Source organism: Buteo buteo, chromosome 8 (assembly GCF_964188355.1).
Source record: "Buteo buteo chromosome 8, bButBut1.hap1.1, whole genome shotgun sequence".
In the NCBI taxonomy this organism is placed as follows: Eukaryota; Metazoa; Chordata; class Aves; order Accipitriformes; family Accipitridae; genus Buteo; species Buteo buteo.
The window spans coordinates 15,916,832-15,934,493 of NC_134178.1; the positions used below are offsets into that span (position 1 = coordinate 15,916,832).

Here is a 17,662-nt window from a genome sequence, read left to right on the forward strand (position 1 = left end):
CAGCTGAAGACAGCTGTGCACACCCTCCACAAGCACTGCCATGTTGTCTCCTGTTCAGCAGTGGATAGGACACTGGCTGGAAGGAAGAAGCCTCACCTCAGGTTTTCACAGTGGGAATGAATAGCAAAGCAACACCCATGGCATAAAAGTGATGGGAATTTTACAGGAGAAATGGTTGCACATTATAGATAGAACCACTGAAGTCAGCTGGCTATGTTCATAGGAATGCTGTGTTTGGCTGCACCCCTTGAGAAGCTCTCTCCAGCTCCCAGTCCCCATGAGCTCAGCTTTGCTCAGCTTTGGTGGCTGTTGGGCCCCAACAGTTGGGTTTCCTTCCCTCTGCAGCCCCATTTGGCACAGCCTCCTCTGGCTTATTGGAGCTGCCCGCTCTGGAGTGTTCCTTCTTTTTACCTGTCCCTTGGATGTGCACTACTTCTCTACACACCTCTTTTCTATCAGATTCAGGTTTTGCTCAGATTGTGAGTTTGACATGGGACTTACAACCTGCTGAGCTGATGGAACTACATGAAAGGTGATTGTCTCTCACCTATACTTATTCATTAACACCATCATCCTATTTTTCTTTACTTGCCTATTCCCTGCTCTGTAGCTCTTAGTACAAAACAAGGCAAGGATTTCAAGGCCGGCAAAAAAACCCCTTTCAGTGACAAACACTGCCTGATTATTAACATTGGGCAATGTTTAAGCATAACAGAAGATTAGCTTTTTAAATACCCATGGAAGACTGACAAAGAGCGGAAAAGCACTAACAGCTGACATAGCCACATTGTTAATTATCTTTGTGGGATAAAGAAAAGTTCAAGGTATAGTGTTTGATACAGTTACCATTTTTATGGAGTAATGATTGAATAGTTTGTAACAGATCTTGCTGTGTTTTTCCTCAAGTATAGGAACAGACATTTTCTAATTCTGCTGGAGTTGAGACCTAGCAATGACCTATGCAGGCACTGGGTTAATGTTGCTGCTCTACCAGGTCACCCTGCTGCTGCTTATGCCACGAGGTCCCCGTGCAAGCAAGACAGACAAAGTAGGAAGTCAAAGAGCCAGGGGACAGAGTAAAGAGGGACGGGGTGCGCACAGTTTGCGGAGAGCTGGCTGGTCAGCCCAACATTGCTTCTTGTCACTCTTCAGCAATGTGGTTTCACACAGGCAGTTTTGGAAATATACCATTAAAATTAGATCTGTCCCAGTGAGATCCCAGAGCTTTGGATATTTGTTGTTCTGTGCTGTCTGCATTCAACATTCTTCCTCTCTATCTCAATTACTTAACAATTAATCTCTCTTGCTTCACACTCCTCCTGCACACTACGTTCAAGCTCTTTACACCCCATCTGTTTCTAAAATAGGTCCTCAGCTAATAAATATTATTTTCTCAGTTTGGCTTCAGGAAGGATTACGGCACACCTTCTTCATTTAAAAGATGAGTGCAGGTAATTAAATATCACAGATGTTAGACATTAGTGGACAACATGAAGATCCCCTTATAGTCTGTTAGCAAACAAGTTATATCCCTGGGGGTTATCAATTAGGCTGTACTTGCTTGGATTATTGTAACTTCTTTTCCTTCCCTGACAGTACAGGGAGTTGCAGATCAAGGTTGTAGGTTTTGCAGCCTGAGGTAAGGAAAAAAATGCGTCTTGCATTACAAGGGTCTCGGAGAGAGCCCTCCCCACCAGCCTGCCTATCTCCTGGGGCAGGTCAGCCCCACTGCAAAAGGAGCAGGCTGGGGTATTTGTTCATGCCTCTGCAACTTCAATTCACAGTCCTGTGCAGTGCCAAAGACATAAATGCCAAATATTTAACGATTCATCCTAATACACTGAACAGTGAACTGGGGTAACAGAGTCAGCAAGGCTTTTTTGCCTCTCTGTGCAAGCTGCTGCCTCCCACAGAAGCCTGCTCTGCCTATTCCCTGGTGCCTGTTCTGGCTTTAGGTGTGCTGTTTCATCAAGCATGTGCATCTGCTCTTCCCAGGGTTTGCCACATTTCAGAAGTGAAGCTACATATCCCCAGGCCAAAAGCTGCCTGCACGTAATTTGAATTCTGCTTGTTTCTGCCAGATGCTGAGTAACTGCTATTTCACACTAAACTCAGTGGGAAATGGGGGGGTAAGCAGAGCCTCCAGAAGTTGGGTGTCATTTGCTTGGGTTCCCCACCATGGGATGGAGGGAGGGATTTATCAGAGTAAACATAGACAGGTACAAACTGCATGTCTGCAGACCCTAGAGCCAGCTGAGATCCAGTGAGCAGAGTCAGTGAAACGATTCTTCTCATCTCAAGGTAGTTGTCTAAAGCGGACCAGAAGGTCCTTGACAGAAAAGTACCTATTTCTGTACACTGACTGTACAAGGACCTGAGGGTGACTGGCTCAGGGGGAGATGTCTTCGCTGAGCACGTCTAAACTCATGTGAGATGAATCCTGTCCCAGGTGATTCCCTTACAGTCTGAAATTTGAAAATGGACGGTCAGCAAAATGTGGGCCAAAGCCCAATTACTTTTTCCCCCACTCTGCATTATTTTTATTGCAGCTGGTGGTTTAACTGGAATTTCCACAAATTACTTGTGGTATAAAACATTATCCCATGTAAGAATATGACTGCCTAGTCCTTTGTGATGGAAAAAAAGAAACCCAAAACTGTATTAACATTTGTATGTAAGCCAGTTCTGTATTCTCCCATGTAAAATAAGTTATTTCAACTATGGAAAAGACAAAGTTGCAAGTGAAAAAATGGTATTGGAGAACTATAATTTTTACTACTTTCAAAATACATGTACATTTGCTATGCTTGTCCCTGGTTTCTTAAACTTCTGTCAAGAAGTCAGTGTGGCATTGTGCTGCTTCGCAGTTGAGAGGGTGTTTGGTCCACCCAAACAAAATTAAGAGGAAGAGATGCCTCGCTGAAAATCACAGCAGCATGCTGCATGCTGGGGGGTGATGCCATCTGTATTTAGTGTTCTGAGCTTCCCAGCATTAAGCTGATTAGGGGCAATCGGCTCCCTTCCCAGCTGCTTAGAGACAGTCTGCTTGGGAAGAAGGTAGGGACGTAGACATGCAAAGGGGAAAAAGCCTGGTTGCTGGGCTAGGAAGCACAGAAAGCCAAGCTATTTCTAACCAAGGCTGAAAAAGCAGCGAGGAAGAGTAGGCACACCTTCTTGCCAGGTACCACTAGTCCCTTGCTTCCTTCTCTTTATTACTCAGTTCCCCGAATTCCTGGCATCCCACAGAGCTGCAGGCGCCAAAGCACCCCGTACTTATATTCTGAATGAATTGTTCTGCAGTGTGGTAAAGAAATAGAAGAATATCAATAAAGAAGCTTTCCAAAAAGTAAACTCTTTACTGCTTACTATTTTTTTTAAGTACTTAAAATCTGTTCATTCTCCAAAAGAGTCTTTGACTTTCCTATTCTTATCTTTTACTTTTATTTTTGTTAAGCAGTACTATTTTAATGAAGTGGTAATGTCCTCCATGTGCTGCAGGCAAGATAACAAACAGACCTTACATGTAGTTTTTTATTGTTGAGTATCATATCTAATTCAATAAAACAGTGGTTTGGAATTAACCCTGAAAGTGCCCCAGAATCATTAAGGTCCTAGAAAGTCTGGTGACTATCCTGGACCCTCGTGTGGACTCATTTCCTAGCTAAATAAGGCCAGCTCAGCACTAATGTTGTCTTAACAGTATGTCTGGCTTGAAGTCTGGACCTGCTCTCATTTTGGACAACTCCAGGACTCTGCCCAGACTTTTGATTCTTCTTGGGAAATCCTCGTCAAACTTACTTCACTGACCTCCCTCCTCTCCGTCACTTTCAAATGCCTTTCAAATATTCCTGTTCCTACCTCATGCACCATTGCTTAGGGAAGGGCATGCACACAACAAACACTATTTAAAGGACCATCTTGATTTGCACATGATTCAATAGGATTACTGATATGTTTAAAGCTAAGAGTCTTTGCAAGGATCTGGGTCTTATTAAGTAACTGTGATTTCATTATTGTCATCCTCATCGTTACTCCCTCTATTTTCTGACACCTACCGTGGCACTGAATTTGGGACATGAGTTTTCAGAAGTGATGAACTGCTCCAACTTCAGCTGAATTTCATCTGCTCAAGGCATCTGAAAACTAGCCCTTAAAATAAGAGCTCTTTGGAGAAGAAAACATGCTTTTACTTGTTTTGCAAAATGCCCAGGACATATTTATACTCAAAACTAAATGTATAAACTACCTATGGTGTTTCATGTTTTCTGTGTTATAAATGCTGCTTTTCTCACATTGACCTGGTTTACAAAATTGTGTATGAAGTCCTAATTAGATCCATCAGGGCATTTTAGTGTGGAACCTGGAAATAACCCAAAGCTTTTTCTAAGGTCCAAGAGATTTTCTTCACTTTTAATAAAGTGTCTAGATTTTCTTGAACTCCTCTATTATTTTAATTCCTGTTAACATTAAACTGTCATTTATTTTAAATTAGTTTCCTAATTTATTGTGCCTGTGGCATGTTGAAATAATTTCTTAAAATATATTCCCTAATTGTAGTTCATTTGATCTTTTCATACTCTTGCTTGTGTTTTAAATTTCAGTTTACTTTTCATAGGTCTTAACAGCTTTTTTTTCCCCCTTGTAAAACAAAGTCACATTTTGTACCATTTCCACCTGAACTTGGCTTTTAATACAATTATTCTTAACAAAACTCAGAGAAATTTCTAAATTATTATAGCTTTTAAAATAATAATAGATTTTGAGAATAAAACCTAGGATATTTCAAAATAGTCATAAAATTATTTGAGTTAATACCTAGCTGATATAGAAGTTACACATGCAATCAAGAGGTACAGTGATCATTTGTCTTTTATTACCAGTGTTGCAGTATTTGCAGATTGACTGTTACACTTTCTGTTAAATTACTCAACTCATTAGAAAAAGAGATCGCATCTCTACATAGTTCTCTATAAATTAATATATAGCTTTCACTTAAGCAGAGTTTTCTGAAATACTTTATACACTGTAATAGTAGCCTTGAAAATAGCTTTTCATATAATCAGCAAAGAAATCATTGTTTTTGCAGCCTTGTAGTGAGAGGCTGGAATAGGTGATCTCCAGAGGTCTCTTCAGCCCTACCTTCCTTTTGCTTAATTCAAATGTGGAATTCCCACAATATCTATGCACCTGAGCCTTTTTTTTTTTTTTTTTTTTTTTTTTGTGTGAGGGTGTTTAATGAAGCTGGCTTTGGTCTATAATGCTCTAGAAGTGATGATAAATGGTAGGAAACTGTAGAAAAAGACAAGCACTATCGGCCTTGGGATAGAATTACACACAGTTTGTTCTGTATGGGCCTAGGTCCATTTTTCACTAATGGTCATTTTATTTTATTTGCATGCAGGTTATGACACAATTGTTATTTTTCTTTTTTATTCATTTTCTCTTTCTTTTTCTCTTTCTCTTTTTTCTTTTATTTATTTTTCTTTTTCTTTTCCCCAGGATTATGAATCCAACCTTACTCTTTCTGTTAACAGCTTTGACACAGTTTTAGTTGAAATTGTATTGTATTTATTGTTCCTTTTCAGCAGTGCTTACCGACAAAACCCATTTGTTCTGCAGCACTTGTAAATGAGCTCTACAGTAAATCAGTAACCAGGCTTATTACTGATTGCTCCTGAAATAAATGGCTCTTTTACCTCTACTATGTATTACTCTTTTCTACTTAATTTAGGAGTTGACTTACCAGAGCGTAGTTTAAAAATGAGTAAGAGGTACACGGTAACCTGCTGCATTACTATAATGAAAAGCGTATCGTTGTAAGATCTGGGGTGGCATCCAAAGGTGGCAGTGACCTTGCGAGTCCAACCCTGCCAGGCACAATGCAAATATAGGAAGACACATTCCACAGCAACTTAACCGTCTGAGAACAGCAGCAGGGAAGGAGCATAGTGAACCATGGGAGAAGGGGGAGATATGTATAAAAGAGAAGAGATTGTGCTGATAGACATTTAACAAAGCAACTGATCTGAAACAGTTACATGAGCTTTGTACATTACCTACCACTTTAAAGACTCCCTAACAAGCCTTAGCTTCCGAACCTCAAGATTTTTTTTAGCCTCCTACCAATACCAAGGTAAAGAAACCTTAGCTTCACTGTATTTATTTTAATTAACAGCATTTTAATAACAACATACAAATGTATGTTTCTTCTCTGCCCTGGGACAACTTCTACTCTTCCAAATACTGAAAAACACTCCAGCTAATCCTGTCTCCTGTGGGTGCTGGGTCCGTCTGCAAAAGACCCATCTACACAATAACGGACAGAGAGGCTATCATTCTGCTTTCTTGTTCTTACTACCATGGTTTTGAGAAAAAGAGGATCAGTCTGCACAAGTTAAAAAAAAAAAAAAAAGATAGCGTATTGTACTGGCAAATCCAATGCACCAAACTGCTATCAGAAATAACTTTTAAGGTTGTGCTGTTAAAGATGTTTTGCTATGTGAGCCATAGTCATGAGATATTTTCAATGAGCTGGAAATAGCTAGTGATGTAGATGGTTGATATGATACAGGCTGTAGCAATTCCTTGAATGCTGTTGGCTACAAAGATAAAAAATATAGAAAAGTAATCTATAAAAATTGTTCTAAGCCAACAAAAAGTCAGACCCGTGATAATGGTGGTTTAAGATGTATGTTTGCCCTAGTAAGGCTTGGGAAATGCTATCGAACTGGAGTAAGTGGGCTCAGGACACCTGGTTACTGTGGTTGCTGCAAGGACACCTAGTTACTGTGGTTGCTGCAGCTACCAGTGGACAGAGGCCAAGCTAAGCAAGCAGCTGTGAAGATCGCAGTCATCCAGGAGGAAAGGCAGGGTGGGCGCAGGATGCTGCAGAAGTACGGCAGGAGCTTGGCAAGCAGCACTGGATGGCATCCAGACACTCAGAGGGCAAGTGTGATGATACTGTGAAAAGGGAATCCCTTGGGATGTCTGGATTAAGTCAAGGGAAGGAAAGGAAACACGATGGGGAGAAGTATGGACCAGGCGTGAAACTGCTTCCAGCAGCTCTAAGAGGAAAAACACTCTTGAGAGATTTGCAGGACTGGATCTGCTTAGCTGAACAAAAAGAATAGTGAGGAAGGACTCCAACATAAAACATCAAGCACTGGGAGACTTTTTATTGCAGTGGAGAAAAACATAACAAGAACAAATGGCTATGAGAACCAGGCAAATTTAAGCTAGAAATAAAACATAACTTTAACAACATTTAACATCAGAACAAACTGTTAAATAAGGCTGGCAATTTTCTTTATACCTATTTTCTTTTGGGGGCATGTATTTTGCTCAAACTGAGTTTAAAGTAAAAATAGTGAGATTTTGTGTACATTATATATTCACTTTAAGATGACTGGCTTGCTTTAAAGAGGGTCAGACCTCTCTCTGTCTATGGCAGGCTGTTTTAAGGGGAACAAGTCTACCTGTGAGAAATTAACCTAGAGGGGCTGCTTAGCAGATAATAAGTACTTGAAAGAGGTAAATCAAAGACTTTACTGAGTAGGATTTTTAGTGAAACCTCCTAGAAAACAAGGCCTTCAGGATGGCTGTCAGAAATGTAGGAGGTAAAGCTCTTTGGGCAGCCCGTGAAGGAGCCACAACTGTGTGGAAGGGTCCTCCTGGCTCTGGGAAGGAATCAAGGATGGGCATTTCCCCTCCAACTAAAGAAATGGATTGAAAAGGGACTGCAGCACTTAAGGTATGCCCTTCCACACGGGAGTTTGAGAACCCCTTCCTTGGACCTTCTTAATAAAGAAGATCCCCAAGTCAGTGTTGTTGAACCAGTCAGGCTTTTATGAAGTTTGTATGATCTAACAAAAGAAATGAAGTAACTATCTAAAATACCGTATCATAACATTGGTTTGCCATACCTGACTGTGGGGAAAGCATGTGTGAGTATGGATCAAGTTCTTTTGACCATCATTGAGATTCAACTGGATGGTTGTGTTGCTTTAAGCTTTTAAGTCTGTGGATGTGTTGGACACTTGTTATTGTAAATCTAGGTGGTTATTTGGTTAAGGTTTAAGAAATCAAAATTTTCTGTTACATATATACACAAATAACTGATAGTACAAACATTTCGTTGTCAATGTAAGAAAGCAACTGAGGACACATGCTTTTGTACTTGCAGGATCTGACAATAATGAAAGAAAAATTATTTTAATGAAAATAAAACTGTGTTATTGATAGCCAAAATTAATCTTCAGTATTAAAATATGCAATTTTTTGATACACATATCCTTTGTTAAAGTCTACAGCCAAAGAATGATTGCAGTACTGTCCTGTGAATAGGCTTCTATCCAGGAAAAAAACCAAAGTCTTCTGAAGCATTGTCACTGATACCAATGCCATGTGTTTAAACTGCTAACTATATCTGCCTATATGTAGCCACTAAATAGGTGCAGTGAAAATCTATTCTGAGGAATATTAAATAAGCCAGTGGTTTAAATGAGTGTTTAGGAAGTAAAGTTGCCCATAGGGCTGCATGTTTGGTCTTTCTCCAAACATTTCCCATTTAGTCATAATCAAGTTCTGTATAGTTTGATTTTTTTTTTTCGTTCTGGTTAGCTACTTTTCACCTGAGAAGTGAGGATTTTTGTTGCAGGTGCTTGTAATAAAAGTAGCCCTTTTGAGATCCTTCGTGCTTTTCTTTCTACCACTAGATGGTAGTGTGCGTTGTTTAAAATATTTGAATGGCACTGTTCTAGCGTGCATTTAGTGATTTACCCCAGGAATCTTTTTTTCTTCCTGCGTGTAAAGAAATCATTATTGTTAATCATTATCACTCACGTTTAAAGATATACTCTGTCCCCAAAGCTGGACATTGGGGTGAAGATCTATTTTTTTCTTAGCTTACCAGCTCTTCCAGTCAAAATTGTATGTTGTGTTCCCTTCATATGTGACAAAAAGAAAGGGTGAATCTGTCAATAAATCCTACGATTAGGGAGATTCAGGTTTAATTTTACTTCTGAAGTCTATGACTGAATTAATGCTGGGGGGGCAGAGATTCAGAGAAAGCAATGCTTACTTTCTCTGAATTGCCTTTTTGAACTTTAAAGCTCTTAGGGCAGGTAGGTCCTTTGGCTGTGGAGTACTGCAGCACTTGGTAGGATGTGATAATGATCTCAGCTGAGCTTTAGGCACTATTATGATACAAATATAATTAATAACTTATTTTCACCCACACATCTGACAACTGAGTTACAATAACCAGCTGGGGGGTGGCTTATGCCATTAGACCAGTAGTGGGTAGATGAGTATTTTTCAGTGGCTTTCATAATAGTAAGATGGCAGGCTGCAATTACAGGAATTCATTGTTGGCAGGTTTTGCTTCTTGACTTAAGTTTATAGTATATGTAACAGCAGATTTCTGCTCAGATTCGTCAGGTGAGATTTCTGCAGGGGGCTAGAGCTCTTGATGCAGAGAATACAGACAGATAGCTTCTTCTCAAATAGGCAAGTGTCACCACTCCTGTCAGGAAGCAACTCTGAGATCAAAGAATAAGGTTAAAAATGGCATTAGCTTGTCTGGATGCTTTAATGCTAATTTAGCATTAAAAAGTTTCAGCTTACTCATATATGTGACTTTTCTTTTAAGATACTATTTGTCTGAATTTTGTGAAAACTGGTGTGAGAACATACAGACTTACGTCACTCGGTACAACTGATCACGAAAATATCCTGTATCTAAGATGAGAACTCATCTCTCCGAAAAAGGCTTAAATAGTTCAAAACAGATTAGAGAGTCTGAAGAAAGTTCTAACAGAAGAGGAGGGAGAAGGCAAACAATTATCTCTTCATGTGGTATTTTTCTTCTTGTTGTATCCTGCAAGATCTCATTAAAATTGACTGAGACCAGTAACTCATCAGTTTAAAGTCTTTGATCTGTTGGAATAAAAGGTCAGCAGTGCTAACTTAAGATAGGGTAACAGTGGTATCTCAAGGAGTGGGGCTGTTGCCTCTGCTGTAAACTTTGCACAGTGCAGATCAGCAGGTAGTACAGCATTTGCAACTGTCAAAATTAGTTTTTCACCTAGTTTAGTTTTTCATGTTGTTGCATTTTGGAAGAAAAGATCTGTAAGAGCATTTTACTTTGAGCACCAATGAAAATATTTGACATAGCAGAAGTGACCCGTCATAGCCTGCATCAGTATGTTTTTAGTCTGGTTACAAAATCCGATCCCATATTTGGCACAGTAATGTTTTCCAAGTGCATACTAACATGTGTTATCTACAAAAAAACAGTTAAAAACCTGTGACCTAGAATACCAGACATTATGAAATGAAACAATCCTTTTTCAGTCTCCGGACAGATGACACCTGACCACAAGATCACGCTGCATGACGAAATGTTGCTTTCTAAGTAAGCCCTGGGACTCTGAGCTATAGTATAAACGCCAACTGTTTCCTCATTCATGTCTTCGAGAAGTTTCTTGTAACTGGAAATGAGAAGAAGATCAGCCCCTCAGAGGCCTTCTCATGATAAGAAGGAACTCCCATATTTTGCCACCACTTCTCGTTCTTTACAGAACTCAAGTACGTTTTGCTAGTAGCCATGTTTTCGGTATTGAACAGGTCTCAGGTGAGAAAACAGATTTTTGACTGATGGTTCTTCCCACTTCTCAGACCTCGTTTTTTCTTATGCAGCCCCGCAGGGGTAGAATATTAGGTTAGTACTTTGCCAACTACTGCCCAGCATCCTCTCACTCCCTACTGCCTTTTACTAGTCTGCGTTATCCTTGTACTAGTATAGGACGTTTGATGTAGCTGTGTGAATGTCACAATAACTTTATAAAAAACTTGTGACCTTTGAAGCTCACTTCTGGGCCTTTCCCTGGAAGGTGATGCTACATATATATATGTAAGAAAAGCATTTATCTAGGTCAGTTAGGTCAGACTAACCAGCTAAGCACATTAGGTAAACTTTATTTTTCAACGTAGCAATGTCTGACACAAGCAGCTCCTTGAGTGTAGCCAGGGAAGGTGCAGTTGTCCTTTATGGCCTTATTGTCACAGGTAAAGAAGGAAGGTTGTAAGAAAATGTCTACTTAACGTCCAAAGTAAGGAGGAAAGGACACAGAAGTGGCTTTATATGCTACCTTTCACAGATTGTAAAGTCAAACCCCTTTTTGGTCTTGGTCCAGCAATAGGATGCTTTTGAAAAAAGTACAATGGGAGGGTGAAGATTAGCAGCATCCATTGCCAGCAAGAGGAGATGCAACTGTTCAAACTATGTTATGGCCTTTTTTTTTTCTTCTAAGCTTCCTTTCTGTTGTCTGTTCAGTGAACTGTTTGCAGAACATCAAGAGTTGGTTGGCTTGCCCTTAAAGCAGATAAGGGAATTCAGACGGACATGATGGCGACTTTTGGCAGATGTATAAGTGTTTGAGCTAGGATTTTTTTATTCATCTGCTTGTTGCATAATATTCCTTGTCCTTTAAATCAAGACGTGTTGTTCCGTGCTCCAGCCGTGCTGCCAAACACAGCTGTGCGACTGCAGCAGGCCTTGGCCTGCCCCATGGCCCCGGGTTGCAGCTATTATCCCTGACCGGGTGGCCGCGCTCAACCAGGCGTGAGCCCAACCCCAGCTGCTGGGTCACCTCGCCCCCCACCCCGCCTCGACTGCCCGGCCACCCCCCCACGGCCTGCGCCCCACGACCCGCGGGGCTCCCGCACGCCCCGCCAGCCGCCCGCTGCCCTCACTCAAGATGGCGGAAGCAGCGCCTACCTCGGGCAGGCCACCTGTTGCTGCTGCTGCGGCGGCGGCTTCCTATTGGCTCAGGCGGCGCCGCGCGCCCTGCGCGGGTGGGGTGGGGTGGGGTGGGCAGGAAGGCGCCGGTTGCAGCGGCGCGGGGGTTAAGGAAACAAAACGGGCGGGGGAGGGGGGGGGGCTGTAAGTTTCGTGTGCGCGCGGCAAGGCGGAGGGGGGGCAAAGCCGCCGCGAGGCGCTCGACGTCGCCTCAGCGGCCGCCGGGCCCCGCCCCGCGGGGGCTCCGCTCGCCCCCGGCCATGGAGAGCGGCGGCGGCGGGAGGGGCCCGGCGGGGCAGGAGGAGCCGCCGTTCCGGCAGCCGCTGCCGCCCGGGGAAGCAGGGGACGAGGACGACGACGACGACGAAGAGGAGGAGGAGGAGGCGGAGGCGCTGCTGCTGCCGCCGCCGCCCGAGGCCGAGACGGACTGGAGCTTCGTTGACGGCGAGATGGAGGCGGTGGCGCTGCGGGACCTGCCCACCGCCACCATCGCCTGCAACCTAGACCCGCGCGTCTTCCAGGACGGCCCGTGCCGGGTGAGCGCGGCGGGCAGTCCCGCCCCACGCCGGGGGGCCGCGGGCAGGGCCGCGGGCCGGCTCCCTCTGCCGGCGAGGAGCCGCCGCTCGGCTGGGCCGGCTCCCGCCCCCCGGGGCCGCCGCCGCCGCCTCGGGCCGCTCGTGTGGGGAGCGGCGGCCTGCGGCGGAGGCGGGCGCTGCGGGCCGGCGGCGGGGAGGGGTGAGAGGCGGGGGGCGGCCCGCCTCCGCTCCGGGTCTCGGCGGGCGCTTCGGTCGCCGTGGCCGCCCCCTGCCTCAGGAGGTGGCGGGCCGAGGCTGTGGCTCTGCGTCCCCGCCCGCTCTCCTGGCACGAAGCGAGCGTCGGGAGGCGCGGTGGCTCTGCCCCGGCTGGCCGGCCCCTGCGCGGGCCCGGTGTGTCAAGTCTTCTGCCAGGTCCCTGTCCTCGGGGGTGTGATGCAGAGGCTCAGTCCGGCGGATCCGCTGACCTGAACCCGCAGGTTAGGGCAGAGAGGTGCATAGACCAGAAGGGACCCCCCCCCCCCGCCCTCGACCACTCTGTGCAGGGCGTTGCGGTTGCGGTGCAGCGAGGAACAGCGGTTTGCTGATGCGCCCGAAGGCGTTTGGTGCGAGGCGGAAGGCAGCGTTCGGAGGAGAGCCGGCGGCGGGGCAGGCAGGCGGTGGGCAGGGTCCCAGTGGGCGCTGAAACCGCCTGCCTACAGGCAAACGGAGGTGTTGGGCAGCACACGCAGATCTGTGGCGCTTGTCTGGGTTGAGGACCGCTTTGTTTAAAAAAAATAATCAAAACTACCAACCGTTGTTCCAGAGCAGAGGAGGGTAACGGCAGCTGTCAGAGGAATACTTGTAAACTGTCTGAAGTAAACTGCAGCTCTAGGTGTAATAAGTGGACATACATATTTCAGAATTGCTTCTCGTGTTATCTGTGGCCTTCTTGATGAAGAAGGAATTCAAATCAGTCTTAATTTTTCATCCTTCTTTTACTTGTCTCAGACCTGGCCAGAATTACAGAATGAGTGAAGCTAACTTTTCTCTTGGTTTTTATAGTTGGTTTTGCCATCAAGCTCTTATTTTCTAGTGACTTCGATACTGAAGGAGACATTTAGGTTTTAAACAGATTGAAATTGAATGAAATGGACTTGGAAAATTAGGCAATAATTGTACTGGTTTAAAATCCTATTAAAATGATTGGATGTCTCTTTGTGGAAAAACAACTTAGAGTTGTAGTAGTAGTCTAACAGCTCAACCCAGCTTACAGTTATAATGCATTAAAAATGAGCTGGAAATAGGAGATGCAGCTGCATTGTATTCCAGTTACTTTCTAAGGTTATGTAACTTTTAATGGCAATATACTTTCGTATGGCTTCAGGCACCTGCAGGTATGATGGGGATGGCAACTTTATTGGGATTTACCTTATTTACTTGAATTCAAGTTCACTCCAAGTATGCTTAGGAAAACACCTATAGTCAGTTCTATGTAGTAATAGTATTTTCTCAGATGGATTCTTGTGACCTTGACATGCATGTTTTGAAACAGCAGTTAGGTGGCTGACGACACAGATGCATGTTTCCAGGCAAGACCAGGAGTTATCTGAACACTTGAACCATTTTTCTGTCTTTCTGTTTTGATTCCAAAGAACCTCTGTCTTCAGACACCTCATTTAGATCAGGACAAAGTCTTAAGTATCCTTAACATTACAACAAAAAATTGTTTTAACTACTTTTTTTTTTTCTTGCCAAGCGCAGCAGCAGGAAGGAATGCAGATTACTTAAAATAATAACGAATTAATTTGAGGCTAATCATCTCGGCATAAACCGTGCTATCTTAACCGTGGATGACAGCATGCACAGTTACTGTAGCATAGCTGTTGCTTTTAAAATTTAAGTTCCTAAGGCAAAGAATGGCAGAATTATCTTGAATAAATACGTGTATCCAAGAGGCAAGAAAAGTCCTTCTGAAAGATTTATAAATAACACAAAAAAAAATGTTGAGGTGCTTGGGACCTGGTATAAATGTGGTAAGTGTACATAGATTTGTAATAGATTGTTAACAAAAACCTAAGCTGTTTTTTCAATCTCAGCCATTGAAATATATAATTTAGCTTCGTTTAATACAGTTACAGGGATGGCAAGAGCTAACTCTAAAGCTGGAAATGTATGACTGCTGTGTAGGAAAACAGCAGATTCATGGACTGGATACATTTTTAATGTGTTCTGTTGGCCAAATGTCAGGCAGTTGCAAAGAGAGAAAAGGTGGGATGAGGCACTAAGGCTGGATCTCGGACTGTTTGGATGTGTGAAAGGTGGCTTCAGCATACTGCTGTTGGATGATATGAAAACAAAAAGGTTATATTAGAAGTGGGGAAAAGATTAGTCTTCCATGCATGCATCCAGTTTTACCTTAGCATTTAATGATTCTGGTGTCCAAGAAAATGAAGGTGGTTTGGTCTAGAGCGAGAACTTAGCATCTGAAAATATTTCCAAGATGATGATAATTTTAAAAGGCTATACTTTGTTAGGGAGTTAATTTTAAGAAAATTCACTTTGTTTACTATAGGGTGTATACAGAAAAATCAAACTTGCTCTTATCAGTGTAGCAAATGGTTGTGTGGAACTTTTTCTGTGATGATAAAGGAATGAGTAAAGGTATTGTAAAATATAACATCACCAGACATAGCGTTTTATAAATATTCTATGAATTTTGGTGTGTGCAATGTGTTGTCTTCTGTTTTGTGAACTTCCTACTTTTTTTGCAGTGTATGTAACACTCCTAAAATACCTTGTCTACATAATTAGTGGGTTTTTTCTCTTCAATAGGCCTCTTAATAATCCTGGATTGCCCTATTTGAGGAGGGTTGTCCCAATCAAAGGTGAGATAGGACAGCTAGGCAACAGCTGGCAACAACTATTTCTATTTTGCCCTCCCCCTTCCCAGACAGTGATTTGCACTTGAAATGCTGGTTGTATCTTCCTGCTCTTCCTCTCTCTCTTTTTTTTTTTAATTTTTTTATTGAGGTGTAGATGTCAGTTGAGAAAGCTGAAGAAGTTTTATTGGGTTTGAGATTAATCTCTTAGAAGTAGACTATCCTATCAAGTAAGGTTATAGTTCTAGTAAATGACAATTTGTTTTCTGCTTTATTCTCATAAGAATGAATGTGACTTGCTTAAATAAATACCTCATGGCTAGTTTTTCAATGTAAGTTCCATAATCTTCCAGAGAATGTTTAAATACTGACTCTCAAGTTTTTCTAAAGCACAATTGGAAGAATACATATAGATTCTGCATCCTCTTTTGTTTTCACTGAAGTACAAGAAATTATCTTAAATTAAAACCCTGTATCTCATTTTCATGTTGGCTAATTACCTTGGAAAAATGCTATTCTGATTTCCCAAAATGTCTTTTACTTCTAAGCCCCAGCTTTTTGGTAGTTTTAATGTTGACTATATGCTTGAGGAATTGTAATTCTTTCCTAGGGAAAAGCAATATTTCTTCATACAACATGCAGTTGAGTTTGATCTATTGTAACTGTATTCCTGTGTACTCATTTACCAAAAAAAAAAAAAAGTGTCAGTAGCTAATTACCAGAGCCAGCAATTATGCTTTTGCATATTTCCAGTCCTCATCAACTGGTATTCAATCTTTAAGAGCCTTTTTATGTCAGTAGAGGACACTCGGGTTTTTTTATAGAACTTGTACTGTCAAATGGCAAGTCCAGCAGGTGTCCAGCAGGTAATATGCTTGCTTGTATCTTGTAATCCTGAAGGGATGTGGCATACTTCACTGATGACTTTAAAGTTCTGAGTACAGCCACAGGGGGGCTAAATAACTTCATTTATGCCCTGGTAGTCTCTTGCTAAGTAGGTTACCTAGGTCTGTTCTAACTGTCAGGTTTCCATTTCAGCTTAGTTGTAGACAAGTATCACTCATTTAATTTGTGAAGAGTAAAAGAGGAATGTAAAGAGTACCTAGAAAGAATTCAACTTTGGGCTACTGAGGAAAGAATTGTTTTTTAGGACTAGAGATGAGAGATTTTTGATGGCAGCTAACTTTCCTTATAACAAGTTAAATTCCTTAAATTACTTTAAAATATCTGTAATTGCCTTAATCTGCTAAATCTTGCAAGTTACTGCAAACTAATGAATGTAGTGGAAGGTTTCCTGTAGTTAAGGAAAATTTACATTTGTAGATAACTCTTGAAAACAGGCTGTTATATCATGATAATAGTTTTTCTCTGGAGCTTGCTAGGGAAAACTTCACTGAGAGTTGTATTTTTAAAGAATAGTGTGTGTCCTCACATAACCTCCAGTGGCAAGCAAAAGTAGAACTGGCTGTGAAACAGTGTCTGTGATCATTTATTCAAAAAAAAAAAAAAGATTATAATTGTGTTTGATAAGGCCTAAATAAGGTCAGAAATCTCTCCAGTAGTATAACTAAGAAAAAAGCAGTAATGGCAGGTGTATTGAATCTTGTTAATGATTATCATAGCTTTAAAATTCTATTCTTCCTTTAGCTTTATATAGTTTCAGTATGGAAAAAACTTGTTTGTGAACTGATCTGAAAATAAAGCTGCTGTTAAATGAGCCGTACTTCTAGAAATTTTTAATTGACTTACAGCCTACTGGAATAATCATGAGATGTTGAATGCCTTTCGTGGTTTTTTTAAAATACTTAGGGAATTACTTCTACTTTACAGGAAGTCTGTCAAATTTCTCAGTAGTATTTACAAAACTTTCTTTACAAAATAGTGCTTGGGTTTTCTGGTAATCTCTTCCTGTCTCGGTCACATGCTTCGTTAATCCTTTTACTTAAAGTTTGTTAATCCTCTTAGATCACATTTTTAAAAAATATTTTGAAAGTAAATTTCAAAAAGGTGAGCATTTTTACATGTTTATATTTTTGTGACCACAGCTCTGGTTTTGGCAAAATGTTCCCTAATGGGAATGTAAAAACTACTTAATGGTATCTGTACTTTTCTGCTCATATTTTGAAAGTTTTCATGCTTTCTCTGCCAGTGTTAAATCATTTTTTTTGTGACAACATTTATAGTTCTTTCTATGTTATTGTTTTCCAAAAAAGCCCAGGGTTAAGTTTGTCGTTCAAAATCATAGCCCAATAACCTGTTTTTACACTGAACAGTAAAATGATTTATTAAAAAAAATTAAAAAAAATCATCCATTATGAAAATTTTTGCAATAAAACTTCTGAAAGTATTTAGCTCCTCTACTTTCAGATGATGCAGATTTATTCTGCAGCTATTAACAAGTTAAGGCAGACTTTTAAGTGACTAGAAGTCTGGAAGCCATATAGCTATAATGTTATGGCTGACGTAAT

At 41.6% G+C, this 17,662-nt stretch overlaps 1 protein-coding gene across 1 annotated transcript in view; it reads left to right on the forward strand.

Annotated features, from left to right (window-relative positions):
* The first annotated feature begins 11,956 nt into the window (after nt 1-11,956).
* RCAN1 (regulator of calcineurin 1) overlaps nt 11,957-17,662 on the forward strand; it is a 41,924-nt gene continuing 36,218 nt past the window's right edge. The window contains exon 1 of the mRNA XM_075033739.1: nt 11,957-12,336. Within this exon, the coding sequence (XP_074889840.1) occupies nt 12,061-12,336 (276 nt within the window). The 5' untranslated portion in view covers nt 11,957-12,060. The remainder of the gene's footprint in view (nt 12,337-17,662) is intronic.